This window comes from Heloderma suspectum, chromosome 6, assembly GCF_057233095.1.
Source record: "Heloderma suspectum isolate Gila_16-S chromosome 6, 16-S_ref, whole genome shotgun sequence".
Taxonomy (NCBI): domain Eukaryota; kingdom Metazoa; phylum Chordata; class Lepidosauria; order Squamata; family Helodermatidae; genus Heloderma; species Heloderma suspectum.
The window spans coordinates 105,675,396-105,693,883 of record NC_139463.1 but is presented as its reverse complement, the minus strand read 5'-3'; the positions used below and the strand labels follow the sequence as shown (position 1 = coordinate 105,693,883).

Genomic DNA, 18,488 nt, shown 5'->3' with positions numbered 1-18,488 from the left:
AAACTCACAATTGGCTGTGACTTCCTAGTGCCAGGTGCATGCAAATGTGTCTTATCACACATGGCAGTCTCCACCCAGGATTGGTGCCATTGCAGCATTGTGGCATTTGAAGCATGCCATACCTAATGTAGAGAAAATGCCTTGGCCAAGCTTGAGAGGACGAAGGCCGGAAAGTCACCACAGAGTATGCATTTCCATATGTACTTCTCATCCTATGTTTATCTTTCAGGAAAAGAACTGTTTGTTTCATAGAATAGTAGGGTTGGAAGGGGGCTACCAGGCCATCGAGTTTGTTTGTTTTCTCCCTCAAAGGTTGGAGGGCATGGTTGATTTCATTCTCCAGCTCCATCCATTCCACCATTTCCTGGTGTCAACCTTAAGTCCCAGCAGGCATGAACTATCGACTTCAAGGGCTGACTCTGCCATGTAGCAGGGTGAAGTGAACTGCTTCAGGGGCACCATAAAAGAGGCTGGGGGTGGGGGGGAATTGCTGAAGGCATGAACTGGTGTCTGAATGGTACACCAAGATACTTTAAAGTGTTGGCCCTAGCAGGCTGTGGAGACACCACACATTTGGGTTTTTGTATCAAACCACAAAAAGTATTGGGCCAGCATTGAAGAGGTCTGGTTAATGCAGCTGTTAAGGCAGATCAGCCCTTCCAGAAAAGAAAGTGTAGCAAGTATTCCAACTTAAAACATAATAAGGTTCAGAAATGCCGTTCTAAAACCCTCGCAAAGCCAACATCTCGGGCTTACCTGCACCCGTTTTGAGTGAAATCAACCAGTGGGCTTTGCTCTGACTTGAACTACACTGGTAGCATACCTTCTGTTTTCACGACAGATTTCCTTACACTGTGTTGTTTGTTTGTTACTACCCTAACCACAAGAGTGCCCAAGACATTTTAGGGCACAATCCTATGCATGTTTAGACAGAAAAGAGTCCTACAACTCCCAGGATGCCCCCACCAGCATGGCTAGCGGGGGCATGCTAGGAATTGTAGAACTTTTTCTGTCTAAAGAGGTATGGGATTGAGCTCTTAGTGACTGAAGCAGAGAATCCAAAAAGCAATGGTCCCCTCTCCCCTTGTAATAAAAACAAAGCAAGTAAAGACTTGACGTTTTGCTGCTTTTTAATAGTATCCCAAAATTTGTCAGCTGAGGTGGGTGGACAGCCTCACCTTGACTAATGGTAGGCCTAAGTGTTTCCTCCTCCACCCCCACCCCGGTTCTGCTTTTATGAGATGATCTGGATAGATCTCAACTATGGAGTTTCCAGTAACATACACCACTTCAAACCTGCATCTTGAGGAGAGGTTAGATAGCGGTTTGGACCTGAAAGAAAAGCTAAACTGGGCCCAAACAGGTTGTGTGTACACAGAAAAGACAGCAGTTTCCACCTGGATGGCTGAAGAATGCGAGCAAAGAAAGATAGCCAAGGATTTCGGAACAACTCAGGTTGACAGAGGGTAATGCCAGCAGCAGCTGCCCTAACTGCTGGACATCTTGCCCCAGGACAAAATACCCAGCTGTCAAAGGCGCAGGGAAAGCATTCATTTGAATCTCAATACAGTTCTTGAAACGATTGTGTACTTTATGTATACAGTTATATCAACGAACAATGAGGTCTCGTACAACTTGGAGTGGTGTTTGGTTACACTGTTCAAGCAGAACTCTTATTACATGGAGAAGGAGGAAGAGGAGGAGGAAGCAGCAGCAGCCCAAGGGGGTCATTTTAGAGCAAAACTAACGAGGAATGGTTTTGAAAGACTATTACTGAACACATCAAAGCCTGTAAAAAACAAACAAACCAGCATCTTTTGCCATTCATATTAATTTTGAGTATTAGCTGTGATGTCACAGATGCCTAGGAACTATTATACAACACATGTCTTCAGGCATGTCCTTTTGGTAACCCAAATCTCCATCTTCATGGAATGACTGGGAGGAGAGGACAAAAAGCAGTGCCAAAGCTCAGAGGACATTAAAGAAAGCTAACAACATCTTGTGTAAGGCATGGTACTGCGGAATCACAGGCACAGACAAAGCTTGCTGTTGAATAGCAAACTCTAAAATGAAAAATGGATGTATATACACCACAGAATCCACAACACAGATTAATTCTCTACCCCACCTACAGCTCTGATAGATTCCTTGCACTTTGCCTCTCGTTTTCCTCACATTCTCCATCCAGATCTGGGGATGGAACCCAGTGGTCCCGACCCCCACCAGCCAACGTAGCAGACTCTATGCCTCTCTACAAAGACTGATGCAACCAAAGGCATATGCTCAGAAATGTCCCACTCCTGCTTCCCGTCTCTACAGACAAGGCTTCCTTCCCCTCCTAGCAGTTGGAGCAGAATCCAAGGTCCACAGGCTCCCTTGCCAGGGATTACTTAGAGCCAGAACCTACACCATCTTAGCTCTAGAATGATTCAGTTCTAAGGCAGTAAGCTCTAAAACACACGAAGTAACAATAGTACAGCAAATACTTCTGAGCATGTGTAGAGTGTCTTGCCCTTTCCAACAAAATAGCCAAAAGCAGACCTCACATATTTGGGATTAGGCAAAAGAGCTTTCAGAACAGACCATATTAATTTGATGTAGGCTTGACCTCCAGGATTTATTTCATCCCTCATTTAATCAGGGCTCCACGTATCTGGGGTACCTGCAAACCAGTATTGGATTTGGCATCCTGAGATGCTGTGGCTTATTTATTTTTAAAGTAAATTTCTGGTCCTCATGATTCTGAAGAAAACATGTCCACGTCCTTCTCTACTCTTGCCAGAGTCACAGAAACAATAAAACTATGCAAAACAAAGCAAACCTGCTTAATTTGCATGTTTTGCGGTGTTCACAGAATGTGCATTTCCTGATGGCAAAATTTGGATTTGGGGTGGATGCAGACTAACACACAGCCTCACCTTTAAACCACTGGATGTCCTTTCACTCTCAAATGTAGGTTGGAAAAGAGAACCTGGAAGCCTTTTGACTTTCCTGACACTTTTTTTTTTTTTAATATCCCTTTGATCCTTTTTCTTTTGGCAAGTGTGCTTCTGTCTCCCTGTTACAGAGTGTAATTTTCATTTCCTCAATAGGTACCGTACCCCATATGGCACATTGGTTAGGCCAAGCCTCACAAGCAGATCTGCTGGTTCCCTTCTCATCACCATCGTGCCCACACCTGCCTCTGCTTCATATGGTATTGATTGATTTGTACCCTGCCTTTCTACCAAGAAAAACGGCACTCAAGGCGGTGAAGCCACGCGTGCTTCCCTTCCCATTGCCGTGTTTCCTTTTAATGCTGCAAATCATGCATGCAGTGTGTAAAAAACAAAAAATAAAACGTGGCTGCCACATGTAAACAAACATGGCCGCCTGTCTGTGTATCCAACAGGGCTGCCATGTTTATTCACTTACCACAGCCATATGATGACACTGTGCCTCCAGCAGGGGGCAGCAGGGGCAGTGAAACGGTGACACTCCCCAGTCCCCAGGCGTGTGGGCAGGAGGGGCAGGTGTGGGCTGGCCTGCGCCGTATTTTGCTAACGTGATGTCAATCTATTCTTCCCAGCCAGTGCCCCCCCATGCCCCCCAAACACACACACCCTATCAAAAGAGGTGAGGAGGGCAGAAGTAGGCCTGAGCTTAAGCTTCCGAGGGCTGGCTGGACTCCGAATCTTGTGCCTCAGTGCGGATACGCTTCAGTGGCGGAGCCCCCAGCAATGGCAACTCTTCTGCCTCAGGTGTCAGGTCTTCACAGGCCTTCTCGGGCTCCGCAGGGCCTGGTGTCTCCGGCGCCTGGAGGAAAATGAAGATGTAAATATCTCACCTCTTCCCCACCACCACTGCCACCTGCAACCACAACAGGGGTGGCCAGGTGTCCTCTGCTTGGAGGGTTAACAAAGGACCATCCTCTCTTTTAAGGGCTGGCCTGTCCAGTTCCACTTTATTTAAACATATAGAACCAGCAGAACGGTTGCCCATCAATAGTTACACCTGGACACAGTCTTCCACACTCTGGTGAGGTTGACTGTATTTCTATTTAAATTATAACATTTCCTTCTAAATTTGCAGCTACACCTCTAAATTAGCATGTGCCACATTTATGCAAATTTGTGTTATCTTCTGTCCCTTTTGGGGGGGATGCATTTCCTCTCTTTTGGCAATTTGTAAGTGACCACCTAGTTAAAGCTGAAAGGATGGGTGCTTCCAGATTAGTTTTTTACAGCACCATCCCTGGATCCAGATGTCATCATCTTCCACTCAGAATCTTCCCGTGTTTTCCCACCACTTCTTCCTTCTTTTTCCTTACCACAGAAAACTCTCTGTCTGAAAGCATCCAACATCTCAGAAAAAATCCAGATTTGACAGAATTTGCAAAATCCAAATTCAGTTCTGTAAATGTTGACCATATTAAAATTCAGTTTTGGACATCCTTTTTCAAGGGCTACTTTTAAAAAATGGTATCTTAGGCTGCAATCCTATACCTGGAGGCAAGTCCTACTGAACTCAACGGGGCTTACTTCTCAGTAGACATATGTAGACATTTACGCTGTTAATCTTGCTGGTTAATTTTAAGGCAAAATATTAGGTATCAGCTTGAAAAACTCAGGATTTCAATAATTTTTTAAAAATGGAATGGGGAAGGGACTTTAATTAGGAGAATATACATTTGGGATATTCGTGTTAGAAGAGCCATGCTGGATCAGATCAAGGGTCCATCTAGTCCAGCATTCTGTTCACACAGTGGCCAAACAGCTGTCGGCTGGGAACCCACAAGCAGGACATGAGTGCAACAGAACCCTCCTGCCCAAGTTCCCCACAAACTGGTGTACATGGGCATACTGCCTCTGATCCTGGAGGTAGCATATAACCATCAGGACTAGTAGCAATTGATAGCCTTCTCCTCCAGGAATTTGTCTAATTCCCTTTTAAAGCCATCCACATTGGTGGCTATCAGTACATCTCATGGTAGTGAATTCCATAGTTTAACTATGCACTGTGTGAACAAATACTTCTTTTAATCTGTCCTGAATCTCCCACCAATCAGAACTTTTCATTAGGGTTCTTTCAAATCTGAAATTTTAAATCTGAAATTTTACATTTGTATACATAATAAAGAATTAGTGGATGTAATATTATTTTAGACATGCAGAGTGAAGAGACTGAAGAGAAGGCAGTTCTCTAGATTTTTGGTATAGCTTAAGAGCGAAAGATTATTTTCTCAATGGCCTTTGATAGCTGGTGGTCACTAGCTAAACCTCACTTGCTTTAATGGAAGCACATAGGGAAAGCCAATTGTGTGGATCCTTCTCACCTGACTGTGGACTTCTCTACATGAGGCTTTTATCGTGCGCTTATGATTGGTGACTCATGGACGTTTGCGGGTCCCTTACATAACATTGGCAACCTCCACAGCCTCTTCCATGTTTAATTACCTTTATCCTGGCTTCTTTTTTTTTTAAGATAGGGGAAAATGTGTCACTTTCTCTAGAAGAGCAATGAAGCACTTTAATGGCTACATGAACTTCTGTAATTGCATTATACTACAGCACCATCTAGTGGCTGTATAATGAAACATACAGAACTTGCAGAGAAAGATCCCCCCCCCCCCATCCCTGAAAAACAGCCCATGTCAGCCGGTGTAAAGGAACCAAGCTTAATCCTGCAAAGAATCCGGAAGCAGAAAGCTCGGTAAAGCTGCAGGATAAACCCTGGTGTAGAGAAGCCCTATTCCTCTCCCTCCTGGTCAAAGATTGTGTGGAAAAGAACTACCAGACTCATGGATTCTGGTATCAACATACATATTACAGCAGGGTGAGATTGCATCATACAAAAGTACTAGCTAAAAGTGTGACTGGGGCCTCACAGGGTCACTTTAGCTAACCCACCATCTCTTTGCTGAGCCCATCAATCAATAACATTAGAACGTACTAGTTAAGTTTACCTTAAATTAGAACAGATTAAATATCTGCACGCTGCTCTTCCAAGAACAAAGCTGAGCTCAAAGGCAATCACAATAACACTTAAATAACATTTCAGTCACTATATCCATAGCAACCTCACATCAAATGTACAACAGCATATCAATAATGCAAAAACAATAAAAAAAATCCATAAACAATCCAAATATAGCTGAATACAAAAACATGAGAATAATTCAAAAGTAATTTATCACAAAATACTTAATATAAAACATTTCCAATTAAATGTACCCTCTAAAAACAATAAATCCACAGCATAATTATGCAAATATCCTGTAAATGCATTATGTAAAGTGCGTGAGTGTGAAAATGTAGAAGCACAAGTCTAATAAATTCACAGGAACCAACCTCACTAGGGCATGCTGAGAACCAACCCCTCTCAGAGAACTGTTGTCATATAGGCAGTCGCTTCTTTTAACATTTTGGCCACATGGAGGCGGGGGGGGGGGCAACAGTGGAGCCTGTCTGTGGCTCTCACTCAACCCTGGATGTGACAGACAGTCATACAAACAGCAGCACAACCCTTGCCACTTTCTCAGATCAGCACGCTCACCTGGGTATGTGATGTCTTAGGATCTGGCTCTTCTTTGGTTAGCATGGGGGGCTCATCTGTTCCCTCAAGAAGCAGCACGCCAGAATCTGCATCCAGGAGAGAAAATGAGAGATCAGAGTAGGCAAACCAAAAAAGGGGGGGGGTTAAAAGCTCCATCCACTAGTTGCTACTGTCTTTCATTTTTTCCCAGTTGAACCTACCTCCTTCCTGCCCCAGCAAAGGGGGCTGTGAATCCTCAGCCTTTAACTCTCCTAACGGGGTGGGAGTTACAGTCTGGCTGCGGTCCGGGGTAGGGGTGGGGCTGGTGTCCCCCCCTTTCAGTAGTGAGGTCTCCGAAAGAGAGCTCTGGTTGCTGTTCTCGTCTGGGGAAAGGAGAAACGGGACCATTAGGAACTCTGGCGGTCAGGGATGAGCAGCTCAGTGGCAGGCAATTTAAGGCAGATAACAGGAAGCACTTCTTCAACCAACACAGTGTTAATTCATGGGAATTCACTGCCACACAACGTGGTGGCAGGGCCAGCCCAATCATGACGTAGAATGAGGTGGCCACTTCAGGCGGCAAGATGCTGGGGGTGGCAGGGAGTGGCGCAGTAAGATGCTGGAGGGTTGTGTGGGTCGCATGACTTTCTGTGTACCCCGCCCCGAAAACTAGCTGTTGCCCTCAGCTGCTGTGTAGAATTCTGTCCTCCGGTCAGCACAATTGAACTAAGATTGAACTGCCAGTCTGGTCAGCTTTTGTGCATGGAATGAAAGTGGGGTGCCATCTTGTCGTTTCCAAGGCAGCAAAGGCCTTGGGCCAGCCCTGGGTGGTGGCCACTGACTAAGATGGTTTGACAAGGGGATCAGAGAAATTTGTGAAGGAAAACGTTTATCGACAGTTATTTGTCAGAACGGCCGCAAGGAACCCCAAGATTCGGTAGCGATGTGCCACTGAATAACCACTGCTGGGGTGCAAATGCGGGAAAAAGCTTTTGCCCTCATGTCCTGCTTGAGGCCTTCCCATAGGCCTCTGGTAGGCCGCTGTGGGAACCAGGAAGTTGGGCTAGATCAGGGGTGTGGAACCCCAGGCCCGGGGCCAAATCCTGCCCACCTGGAGTCCTAATCTGACCCGGCCCCCTTGCTCCTTCCCCCAAGCACCAATTGGTGGTTTCACGGCTTTGGCATGTTCCCCCCACACCCTTTTCTAAAAGGCTGAAATGCTGCTCCTAAGGCTTATTACTGGCAGTGAGAGCGGCAAGCTAAAATATGCTGGTATTTTGGCTGTTTGGGCTCCACCCCTTTGCCTTAGGTGCCACCCACCACTGGAACTTGGCCCCCAAGAGTTTATCTGGCCTTCAGGCTGAAAGCAGTTCAGCAGCCCTGGACTACGTGGACCTTTGCTCTAATCCTTCTTAGATGCTTGTATTCTCTTTCAAAAGCCAAGGGGGCTCACGGATGAGGGGCGCACAACCCTCTCCCCTCCGGCGCCTTCCCTTCCGCACCAGCAATTCTTCACAGGTGCTTTTCACTCAGCCAGGATCACACCTGAGTTCAGCACTCCAGCTGGCAGAGAAGAGGGCTGCAGAGGGCAAAGGAAGCAAGCTGCAGACGTGGGTAGCAGAGCCGGGGGGGGGGGGGAGGATTCTGAAATCCCCCCCTTGCAAGCCCTGTTTGCTTTTAAAACCGAAGGCCTCCCCTCTTTCTACATCAGCCTTCCCCAATCTGGTGCCCTCCACATGGGAGCCAGTGGAGGCTGGTGGCCCCATTGTCAGTGGGGCAGTGAATTCGCCCCGGGTTTCAATCAGAAGCAGTCAGAACTCTAAAGGAGCTATCCAAGGTGCTGAACCCTATCCCCAAAGGGGGTTCAGCACCTTGGACAGCTCCTTTAGAGTTCTGACTGCAGCCCAGAGCAATTCACGGTGCCACCAGCCTCCACTGTTCCCAGCCAACATGGCCAGATTGCACTTGCAGCATTACCAGCATAGATAGTAAATATACATATATACAAAGTGGCCCAAAAGTAGGTATACAGTATACCCTAAACAACTGTATACCTACTTAAGGGCCTCACTCCCCTCACTCTCTACACTTAACTGATTTAACTGTCACTCCCTGTCACTCACTCTTCCCAACTGTCATTCTGACTCCACCCACACATCTTCTACTCACACATTCTCTCCCCCTCCCATCAACATTCTAAACAACTGCATACCTACTTTTGGGCCACCTGGTGTGGCACACATTTAAAGAAAAGAAGTGAATCTCCACAAGCATCAAGAGGCATCTCTTCTCATCTCCTCAGAGATCAAATCAAGCTTAGAATCAAGTGCCAAATCTTTGGGGATATCCGGGGGGGGGGCTTGTGCTGCTGTGGGGGTGAGGATTTGCAGGGGCGGGACTTGGGAAAGTCCCGCCTTGCCGACCCGACGGAGTCGTTCCGCCCCTTTCCTGTCCCCCACCTTCCAAGATGTACCATTGAGGTCCAACATGAGCAGAGCAGGGTTGCTGCGCAGGCCGGGCAACTGGGATCTCCTCTCCTTGGTCCTCTGCTGCTCACTGCTGCCCGCCAGCCGCCTTTTCTCCTGTTGAGGAGGGGAAGAGAGGAGAGAAGTCAGGAAAGGCGAGAAGCGGAAAGGAAAGGGAACCTGGGAGAAAGCATATAGACGTCCCTTACCTCGTCCCGGGGATCCACAATAGGTACCCACTTGTAGATTCGGAGAGATGTATCCCCAACAGTCACCCACCGCTTTTCCCTAAGAAACAGGAAAGAGTGAAGGGCACATGAACCCCATGTGAGCCTCACAACCTTTTCCATCTCAGGGAACCTTCCATGACCACTATCCATCCCAAACATCCACAAAGAACCAACTGACATTAAAAGAATTCTAAATATTATTTCATTATTTTATATATGTGTGTGTGTGTGTGTGTATGTGTGTTTGTGTGTGTGTGTGTGTGTGTGTGTGTATTCCTACCTTTTTTCCTGAAAAGAACCCAAAGCAGCTTACATAATCTCCTCCTCCTCTACATTTTAACCTCACAACAACCCTGTGAGGTAGGTGAGGCTGAGAGTCAGTGACTGACCCAATTTACCAGTGAGCTTCATGGCCAAGTGGGGACTAGAACCCAGGTCACCTAAGTCCCAGTCCAACGCTCTAGCCATTACACCACACTGGCTCATATATATATATATATATATATATATATACACCATTACACCCAGCCGCTCCATTAAACATGATTCAAGGCATTTCATAATTACAACATTTAAAAAGGATCACTTTTTTAAAACCCAGAAATAAAACAATAAAATAAATAAAACAAGCTCTGAAAACAGTCACAAAAGAAAAAGGAAACAGCCAGGAGCTGAGCAGCAATAGCAACTAAGGGATGAATCATGTGCATGGTTAGACAGAAAAAAAACCCCTACAACACCCAGTATTCCCCAGCCAGCATGCTGGGGATTGTAGGACTTTTTTTCTGTTTAAAAATGCATAGGACTGTGCCCTCAGGCTGCAATCTTGTACCCACTTACCTGGGAGTAAGACCCATTGAACTGAATGGAATTTACTCATGAGCAGACGTGTATAGGATTGTACTGTAAATCAGACCAAAAGCTTTCATAAAGAGGCATATTTTAGCTACTCTCCCCAAAAGGTGGGCAGGGGAAAACAAACTGGTTTTCCACAGTCTAGGAGCCACAGTTGAGAAGGCCCTGTCACACATTCCCAAGACTGGTGTGGTGTAGAGTCTAAGGGCTTCTCCACATAGGGCTTTTATCCTTCAATTGAGACTGGTTATTCATGGAAGTTTGCAGGTCCTTTACATGACATCATCACCCTCCGGGGCCTCTTCCGGGATTTGTAACCATTTCTGCATCTTTATTTGTAATGGGGATAATGCGCTTTTTAAAAAATGGAGATTTGAATCGATTAGAATTTCAACATGTAATGATGGAGTTGTACTAGAAGCACAGCACCATCTAGTGGCTGTATAATGAAACATATAGAACCTGCAGATGAAGGAAATCCCTGGGGAAAAAACAGGGGATGTGCATTTAAAGGGCCGAACTTAATCCCACAAAGAATCCAGAAGCAAAAGCCCTGGTAAAGTTGTGGGATAAAAAGCCTGGTGTGGAGAAGCCCTAAGAGACTGAGCTACGAATCAGGAGGCCCCTGGTTTGAATTTTCCTTCTGCTGTGAACTCACTAGATCAGGGATGGTGAACCTCTGACCTGTGGACCAAATATCTTCCCATCTGGCCTGTGAAGACCTCTAGTACAGCCCCACCCCACTCCCTGAAGCTCCACCCCCTCCCCAAAGCCCCCATTGTGTGTGGTGTGTATCACCTGGTGTGGTGTGAGTGTGGTGGGTGACTGCAGCAGGAGGCAAAGGGTTAAAGCCCCCACCCCACACTCTAGGGTCCCAATCCTGGGAGAAGGAGCTGCAGGAAGCTTGTTTCTCCACTTCCTGTAGAGAGAACACCAGGCTCCAACTGCCAGTTGCCCTAGACTAGCAGAAAGGAATAGAGGCCACTCTGGTCTTTGCCACCAGGTCAGGGTGGATTAGTTGCAGCATCTCTCTCCAAGCCACACCACCAGCGAGAGATCACCTTGGCCCCAGCTGGCTATAAATGCCTGTTCACAACTCTCCACTTCGATCTAGCCTTCTCAAACTGATCTCTCTCCTCCACTTTTTCCCTTTCAGCCCCCTTCCCTTATGTGGCTTTTGGCTTTCTCGTGGCAGGGCCTGTGCCGTCATATTATTATTATTACCATTATTGCTATTATTATTATTATTATTATTGATATGAGCCACTTTGGGGGAGGATGATTGTCTGACAACAGGTAGCCATCTAATTAAATAAATTAATACAAATACAATTAAGGCACAATGGTATTCATGTTTAGACAGAACAAAGTCCTACAACTCCCAGCATAGCTGGTTGAGGAATGCTGGGAGTTGTAGGACCTTTTTTCTGTCTAAACATGCACAGGATTGTGTGCCCTTAGACTAGCATAAAAAAGTAATCACACATCCCCAAACAGGTTGCAAAAAAAGAGTGGGTGGATCAAGCGTCCTGGGCAAAACTCAGTGTTGCTGCTCAGTTTTGCCCTCTCTTTTTCTTTTCTTTTTTAAAGTTTTCTCATTTTTTCAAATGATAAAAAAGAATGGGCAGAGCTGGAAACTGTCTATCTGTTTTCCCAATTAGCTTGGTGCCCCTGAAAACCTGCTGCCTACCTCTTGGGCCTGTATTGCCCCTTGGCCTGGTTGGGCCAGCCCTCCCAATGGGCCAGATAACAGGGGAAGGGGAGACGTGGGATCACGTAACACAAAGTTGCCCCAACACTGAAACATAACCCCAGACATGTTGATCTTCTGGCCTGCGGTGGCGATGGAGGGAGGCGGCAGGGAGAGTTGGGGAAGGAAGTACGGTTTTTCAAAGGCCCCTTCCAGAAAAGGAAGTAGCATGGGAGTGTTTTGTCGGCAAATCTAGCATTCGATAATCCTGCACTGTCTCCACCAATAAGCAGAACAGAAAGTCGTAAAAATACATGGTGCAATTCAATGTTTCCCACTCCAAATGGCATTTGGCAAACGCTCACACGGGCACATGAAGTGAATCGTGTGCTTCCCAGCGTGAAACCTTGGTACAAAGGCCGCAGAGCCAATGACCCCAAAACACAGATGCCAAGCCCCCCAAGTGAGACGGGGGCTGCAGAACTATCTTGTGCGGCCCCAAAGTCAAAGGTCACCCCCCACGACCCACACTACAGCCAACTCGCAATGCTTCTCGGAAGGACTGGCCAATGTGCCGCATTTCTGCAAAAGTTCCTATGACCCCAACCATCAGATCCCTACCAGCCTCACCATCTGCGGACGTGTTCGATAGCTGCCATCACTTTCTTGATGTCATCTTTTGCCCGGCTCCGCGTCTCAGCTCGAACCGCACGTCCCGACATCAGGAAACAAGTTTGAAGAGTTGTGTCGTGTTGAGAGCTGGAGGCAGAAGAAAATTCAGAGCTTTCTACCCCGGGGCACTGCCTTTTGCTTCTGCTCTTTCGTTCTCTTTATCCCATGTCTTTCTTTTTCTCTGTCTTTCTCTACCTGTCTCTCTGCCCACCCCCACCCCCCTATCTTGTTTTGCTCACTGCAACGATCTCGGTGCTAGAAATATATGCGTCACTCTGTCATCCATCTATCTATCCGTCTATCCATGCCCGCTTCTCCATCAATCGGTCTTCTGTCAATTTGTGACAATATTCCTGCCTTTCTCTCCCCTCTCTCTTTTTATCGGAGTCCTCGTCTGCTCATCATTCTCGCTGTTGGGTCTCCATCGTTTTTCTACTTCCTTCTCTTTGTCTTCTTTTCCTGTCCTCCGTTTGCCAAAAAGGGGAGAGGAAAAAAAAAGAAAAAAGGACGGGAAAAAGGCGGTTCACCATCGGAAGAAAATAATATAGTTCTTTCAGGGATTTTTTTTTCATAGAGATTTGCAACTAAGGGAGCGCCCTCTGGTGACTAGGAGAGCAGGAAAAGTCTGCACTCTGAGCACAAGATTCCATCCTTTTGAGAAATGATGGATGGACCAGACTGCAGGTGGAAATGCAGGGAAGAAAAGGTGGGGGGGGGGGACAAAAACACAGAGGAGTCTGTTGATTTCACACAGCTCTTCTTTGGCCCCAGAAAGAATGTTCATTTATTGTAGAGCTGCAGGTTTTAGAGGGAAAAGTCACCGTGGGATGATATACCTTTATTAGGACCAACTAAAATGGCCCCCAAATAGTGAACAATCTTTTGACTTCTCCAAAAATCTTCTTGAGGCTGGATGTTAAAAGAGAAAAGGCTGGGTCCGACACCGGAGACCGAACGCCTGCAGTCTTAAGATGGAGTTAGGTTGTACTCCTATCCACACTAATTTGGGAGTAGGTCCCACTGAATCCAGTGTGACTTACTTCTGAAGAAACATGCACAGGACGGTGTTGCTTGTTAGATTACTCTTGTTAGGTTCAAAACAATTCTGAAGTGTCTGGGACAAAAGAACAGTAATGACTATTCGTGTGTGTGTGTGTGTGTGTGTGTGTGTGTAATTACTCAAAACTGTCTCCAGTACTGATGGGAACATACAGGTTTCTTGTGGGGCAGAGAACAGAAGGAAAGATAAATGTGGTACTCTTTATATTATCACAATAAAATCCGACATGGGTAGCATTACCTAGTGGTTGGACAGCATGCAATCCTTAAAAGGTAATGCTCTAACTTCAGAGGGTAGAAAATTATCTTCATCCAGTTTGAAAATCCCTCTCCTCAATTAATTAATTTGGTATTGTCCAAATTAAATAAACAAAATTAGTTTTAATGGGTTTACCTAGTAAATTAATATACTAAAACTTCAACTGATTATTGTCTATGAGAGTCTTTCTATCATGCATTAGGTGGTACTGGCTTTCTCCTCCCCCCACCCTTAATAGAGAGGGAAGTTCCAAAGAACATATGCAGAGTGTTTTCCTTCTTACCAGAGTATTCACACCCAGTTTTCTCCATCATATATGGAGGGCTGCCACTCTCCCACCCCTGGTAGCAGCTCTCTTCCTTTACAGCTGCATGAAAGGCAGAAAGTCAACAGGTTCAGCCTTTTCTACCACTGCTTCTCCAAGAGGAGCTGCATCTGTTGAATGTCTGTCTGCCATATGGCTGTTAAAGCTACAGTGCCTCTGCCAGAAATGGTGGCAACTCAAAATTCAGAGTCAGGGGATGGGGGAATGGCAGTTGTTATTCAGTAGGAGACAATGCACTCTGCATTTGCTCAAGAGAACTTACCTCCTAGGAAAAAAACAGGGCAATTGCACAACAAAGTAACACCCTCAGCACCTTGGGCATTACAACTAAGTACTTATTTTGTCCACAGCTTTTTTTTTTTCCTTTTCCCATACCACCCACCCCCATCTGCAAAGCCCATGAGACAGGCCAACTTAATCTTCAAAAGCAGCTTACCAAGGCTTGAAGCTGAGAAGCTCAGCCACCTTTCCACACTGCTGTTCTCAGTTCATTGGGTGAGTCAGAGGCATTAGTTGGGGTCACCATTATCCCAGCCCACTAAGGCAGGGGCGTTAGAGTCAGAGCTATGAGTCAGAATTTGGGAGACCCACATGCTTTGCGGCAGGGAAGATTTGGGATTACAGGAAGATGGTGGGCTCAGACTGAGGGGATGTTAATGTTGCTTGGGTCTTGTCCAAAATGGCCTTTGGGGGCTGTCCCTGCTCTCCTTATCAAAGCCAGAACCCTCCCAAGACATACCCTTCCCACATATTTTAAAGGAGCCCTCCAGAAGTTCTGCCATACAATGTTCCTATTGTAGTTTGTGCTCTCCAAGTCCATGAGTTTCCTGTCCTACTTTGGGCCCAAAGTGTTGGGTGGGTGGGGACAACACACCATGGGGCAATTGGATGTTATTGATGCTGTTTTTGTTTTATTTGTGATATTTATTATCAGCTGTAAGCTATATATACCCCTTTCCTGGTGGTTTAAACCTATGAGATTGCCTAATATGCTTCAGTTTACTGAATTGTATTGCTGCTAAGTAAGAAATTGGGTAGAATACAGCTTTCCCTTCTGCTTCCACAAGCCAGAAGAACTAAAGCAGGGGCACGCAGCTTTGGCAGCCCCAAGGGTCACGTGTGGGGCAGGGATTGTTTCGCTTGGAGAAAAGGCGAGTAAGGGGAGACATGATAGAAGTGTGCAAAATTATGCATGGTGTGGAGAATGCAGATAGGGAGACATTTTTCTCCCTCTCTCATAATACTGGAACCTAAAGATCCCATGAAGCTGATGTGAGGGAGATTCAGGACAGATAAAAGAAGCACTTCACACAGCGCATAGTCAAACGATGGAACTCGCTACCACAAGTCGTAGTGATGGCCACCAATTTGGATGGCTTTAAAAGGGGCTTAGACAAATTGTTGGAGAAGGCTATCAATGGCTACTAGTCCTGATGGTGATGTGCTACCTCCAATACCAGAGGCAGTGTGCCTATGAACACGAGTTCTGGGGAGCTTGGGAGGGTGCTCTTGCACTCATGTCCTGCTTGTGGGTTTCCAGTGGCCAGCTGGTTGGCCACTGTGTGAACAGAATGCTTTTTGGCCACCTCAAGTACCATTTTTGGCAAAAAGGAGGGATATACATTTAATAAATAAATCCGTGGTGCAGCTAAGTAATTTTAGACCCTAGACTTAACCGTCCTGGGCGTGTGGGGGTGGTGGGCTTTAGATGTCCACATGTATTGCTACAGTTGTGAAGCATACAATTAACATTTCTCTTCCCCCCACTCCAACCATCGCCATCATTCCATGCTTTCAAATTGCTTCTGTGTTCCTGATATGTTAGGACAACTGTTACAGATTTGGCCTTTGCTGAGTGCCTTCAAACGATTGTTTCAGTATTTAGGAAGCCTTTGGCTGGCAGTTAACTACTTCTAGCCGATCAGTACACTTTAAACAAAGCATACACCAAACACTGCTTTAGGTGGATTCACTTTTGGTTTTGTACTAACAAGAATAAGCAAGGGAAGCATCTTTTGATCCACTTTTATAAGAACTATATTTGTAACATCATATTAAAACAATGTGCATAAAATAAAATAGAAAAATATTTCTTAAGAACATAAGAAGAGCCATGCTGGATCAGAACCATGCTGGTCCTTCTAGTCCAGCATTCTGTTCACACAGGGTCCAACCAGCTGTCCACCGGGAACCCACAAGCAGGGCATGAGCGCAACAGCACCCTCCCACCCATGTTCCCCAGCAACTGGTGTACATAGGCTCACTGCCTCTGGTACTGGAGGTAGCACAGAGCCATCAGGGTTAGTAGCCATCGATAGCCTCCTCCTCCAGGAATTTGTCTAAGCCCCATTTAAAGCCATCCAAATTGGTGGCCATCACTACGACTTGTGGTAGTGAATTCCATAGTTTGACTATGCACTGTGTGAAGTACTTCCTTTTATCTGTCCTGAATGATTTCTTGTTGTTAAACAGAGCATTGCTAACGATTCTTAGATCTTGATAGCTTAACAGGAAATAGAATTCCCTAAACATTTCTTGTTCTTCCAGTCTACTAGCTTAAAAAGGAGAGATCTCATTCTAAGTACCAAGTTCCCCATTCAATTTTGAATAGATTATTTAGCTGACAGGTACACAGTCCTGGGTGAGCTTCCCAGAATAAGCTCCCTTGTTCCAAAATCAACACATATTTATACCTTTTGGTGTAGACGTCACCTCATAGCTAATATTATCTACTGTCCCATAAAGTACAGCTCATAGTCTTAATTATCTGACTGTTACTAAACACTCCTAAACATGTAATACATACCAAAAAAAGGTTCACACATACACCTTTCAGGCTAGATAAGATAAATTCTGAATCAGATCTTTGAAAAGATACCTCCTTACTCAAAATGTGCCAATTAAACCTAAGCCTATAATTGTTTTAGATATCTGTATATCAAGCTTTTGATGTGTATACTTTACACAATATTTGTTGCTCAAAGTTGGACATGACTTAACAACTGAACAACAACAATTGATAAGCGAAAACTTTAAGTACATGTTTGTCCTGGAAATAGTCTCACACCTGTTCATTACTCAAAAAACTCTTTGGCACAACTGATAGGACTTTAACTCACCATTTTCTTTTTGGATATCGTCCAGGTCATCTTGACAATTGTTTTTATGCCAGTTACCCAGAATGCATTGTGACCCTGCTTGCGTCTGGGTGTGTCTTCCCTTTAATACAATTCCTGCTTTTTGCTTTTTTCTATTTTATAATTTTAATGATTTATCATTAAACATTTTGTATTTGCATTTCATAATACGACATCCTTGATTGTTTTAAAGAGAGGTGGATTAGCATTTTCTCAATAGCCTTCCCAGCAATTCCAATGAAGCAAAATCAGCTATTTCCTGAAAATCCAGGACACAAGAACAAAACTGTCAACCCTATTAAAAAACAACAACAACAACAACTCGGAGGATGTGCAGATTTTGCATTTTCAACTCACTGAAATCATAGCACCATCATGACTCCAGGAATAAAATGGAGTTTGCTTCCGTTGATGCCCTCATCTCTTGCTGCTCACTTGGATGGATACTGGGGGGACCCTGGACTTTGCCCCCAACTTCCAGCCCTAGTTGCACCACTGATAATAAACAATCTGCAAAGGCCCTCTTTTCCTCCAGCCTGCCACCCACTGTGGAAGTTGCTGTGAGGATAAAAGGTAGGGGACAGCCATGAGCCCTTTGGAGGAAGGGTAAGATTTTTTTTAGTGTAATAAAACAGAAAAAACTAAATTCTGCCTTTTTCCTGCTGACATCAGTATCCTGGCTACCCGCCCATTCTCACCACAAGCCAGTTTAAATGTGGAATGGCATATATGTGTATGTGTTGTAAATAAATAAATAAAATAAATCCACCAGGCCCCTCCCCAAGCAGGGGGCACGGGGTGGGCTGGCCTCCCTAAATTTTCTCTGCCCCTCCTGAAGTGTTTTTTTACAAACAAATAATTAAAAAACAGTTTACAATTTTGTCTTTAAGGGTGCAATATTATGCATGTTTAGACAGAAAAAAGTGTTACGATTTCCAGCATTCCTGGGAGTTGTAGGACTCGTTTTTGTCTAAACATGCATAGGATTGTGCCTTAAAAGGCCTGCAAACCAGATGAACTGCGCTTTCCTACTTTTGGGGCACCCCCCCACCTCCTCAGAACGTTTAGGCTGGCCATGGGCCTGCCCCTCCCTGGTCTTTTTGCAGATCTGAGACTAACTTTCCATTCTCCCACTGTCAGAAGCTTTTGTGAAGTCAAGACAGGGAAACCCCAGCTGGGCAGCCAGCTTCCTGAAGGAAAACAGCCAGCAGCACTTCAGAACACTGAAAGCGAGTTCCTCTAAAAGGGCAGATAACATTCAGTCTCCTCATTGCAACACC

General features: G+C 45.4%; 1 protein-coding gene across 2 annotated transcripts; it reads right to left on the bottom strand.

The window, feature by feature from the left end:
• Positions 1-1,567: 1,567 nt before the first annotated feature.
• On the bottom strand, positions 1,568-17,392 carry BCL7C (BAF chromatin remodeling complex subunit BCL7C). 2 transcript variants are annotated; one of them, XM_084806074.1, is made up of 7 exons: positions 17,191-17,392; positions 12,387-12,515; positions 9,191-9,269; positions 8,990-9,098; positions 6,738-6,899; positions 6,538-6,623; positions 1,568-3,798 (listed from the first exon to the last, which is right to left on the bottom strand). In XM_084806074.1, exons 2-7 carry the CDS (start codon positions 12,476-12,478, stop codon positions 3,646-3,648), a joined length of 681 nt encoding a protein of 226 aa, XP_084662200.1. In that variant the 5' UTR covers positions 12,479-12,515; positions 17,191-17,392; the 3' UTR covers positions 1,568-3,645. The 2 variants fall into 2 exon arrangements, with proteins under 2 accessions (XP_084662200.1, XP_084662199.1); XM_084806073.1 differs by lacking the exon at positions 17,191-17,392 and adding an exon at positions 12,786-12,879.
• Between the last annotated feature and the right edge of the window lie 1,096 nt (positions 17,393-18,488).

Bases quoted from the DNA above. Each gene is read 5' to 3' on its own strand.
- BCL7C (XM_084806074.1), bottom strand. From the start codon at position 12,478: ATGTCGGGACGTGCGGTTCGAGCTGAGACGCGGAGCCGGGCAAAAGAT. The intron at 9,099-9,190 runs GTAAGGGACGTC...CCTCCTCAACAG, and splicing joins TTGTGGATCCCCGGGACGAG to GAGAAAAGGCGGCTGGCGGG. The intron at 3,799-6,537 runs GTGAGCGTGCTG...ATTTTCCTCCAG, and splicing joins CTAAGACATCACATACCCAG to GCGCCGGAGACACCAGGCCC.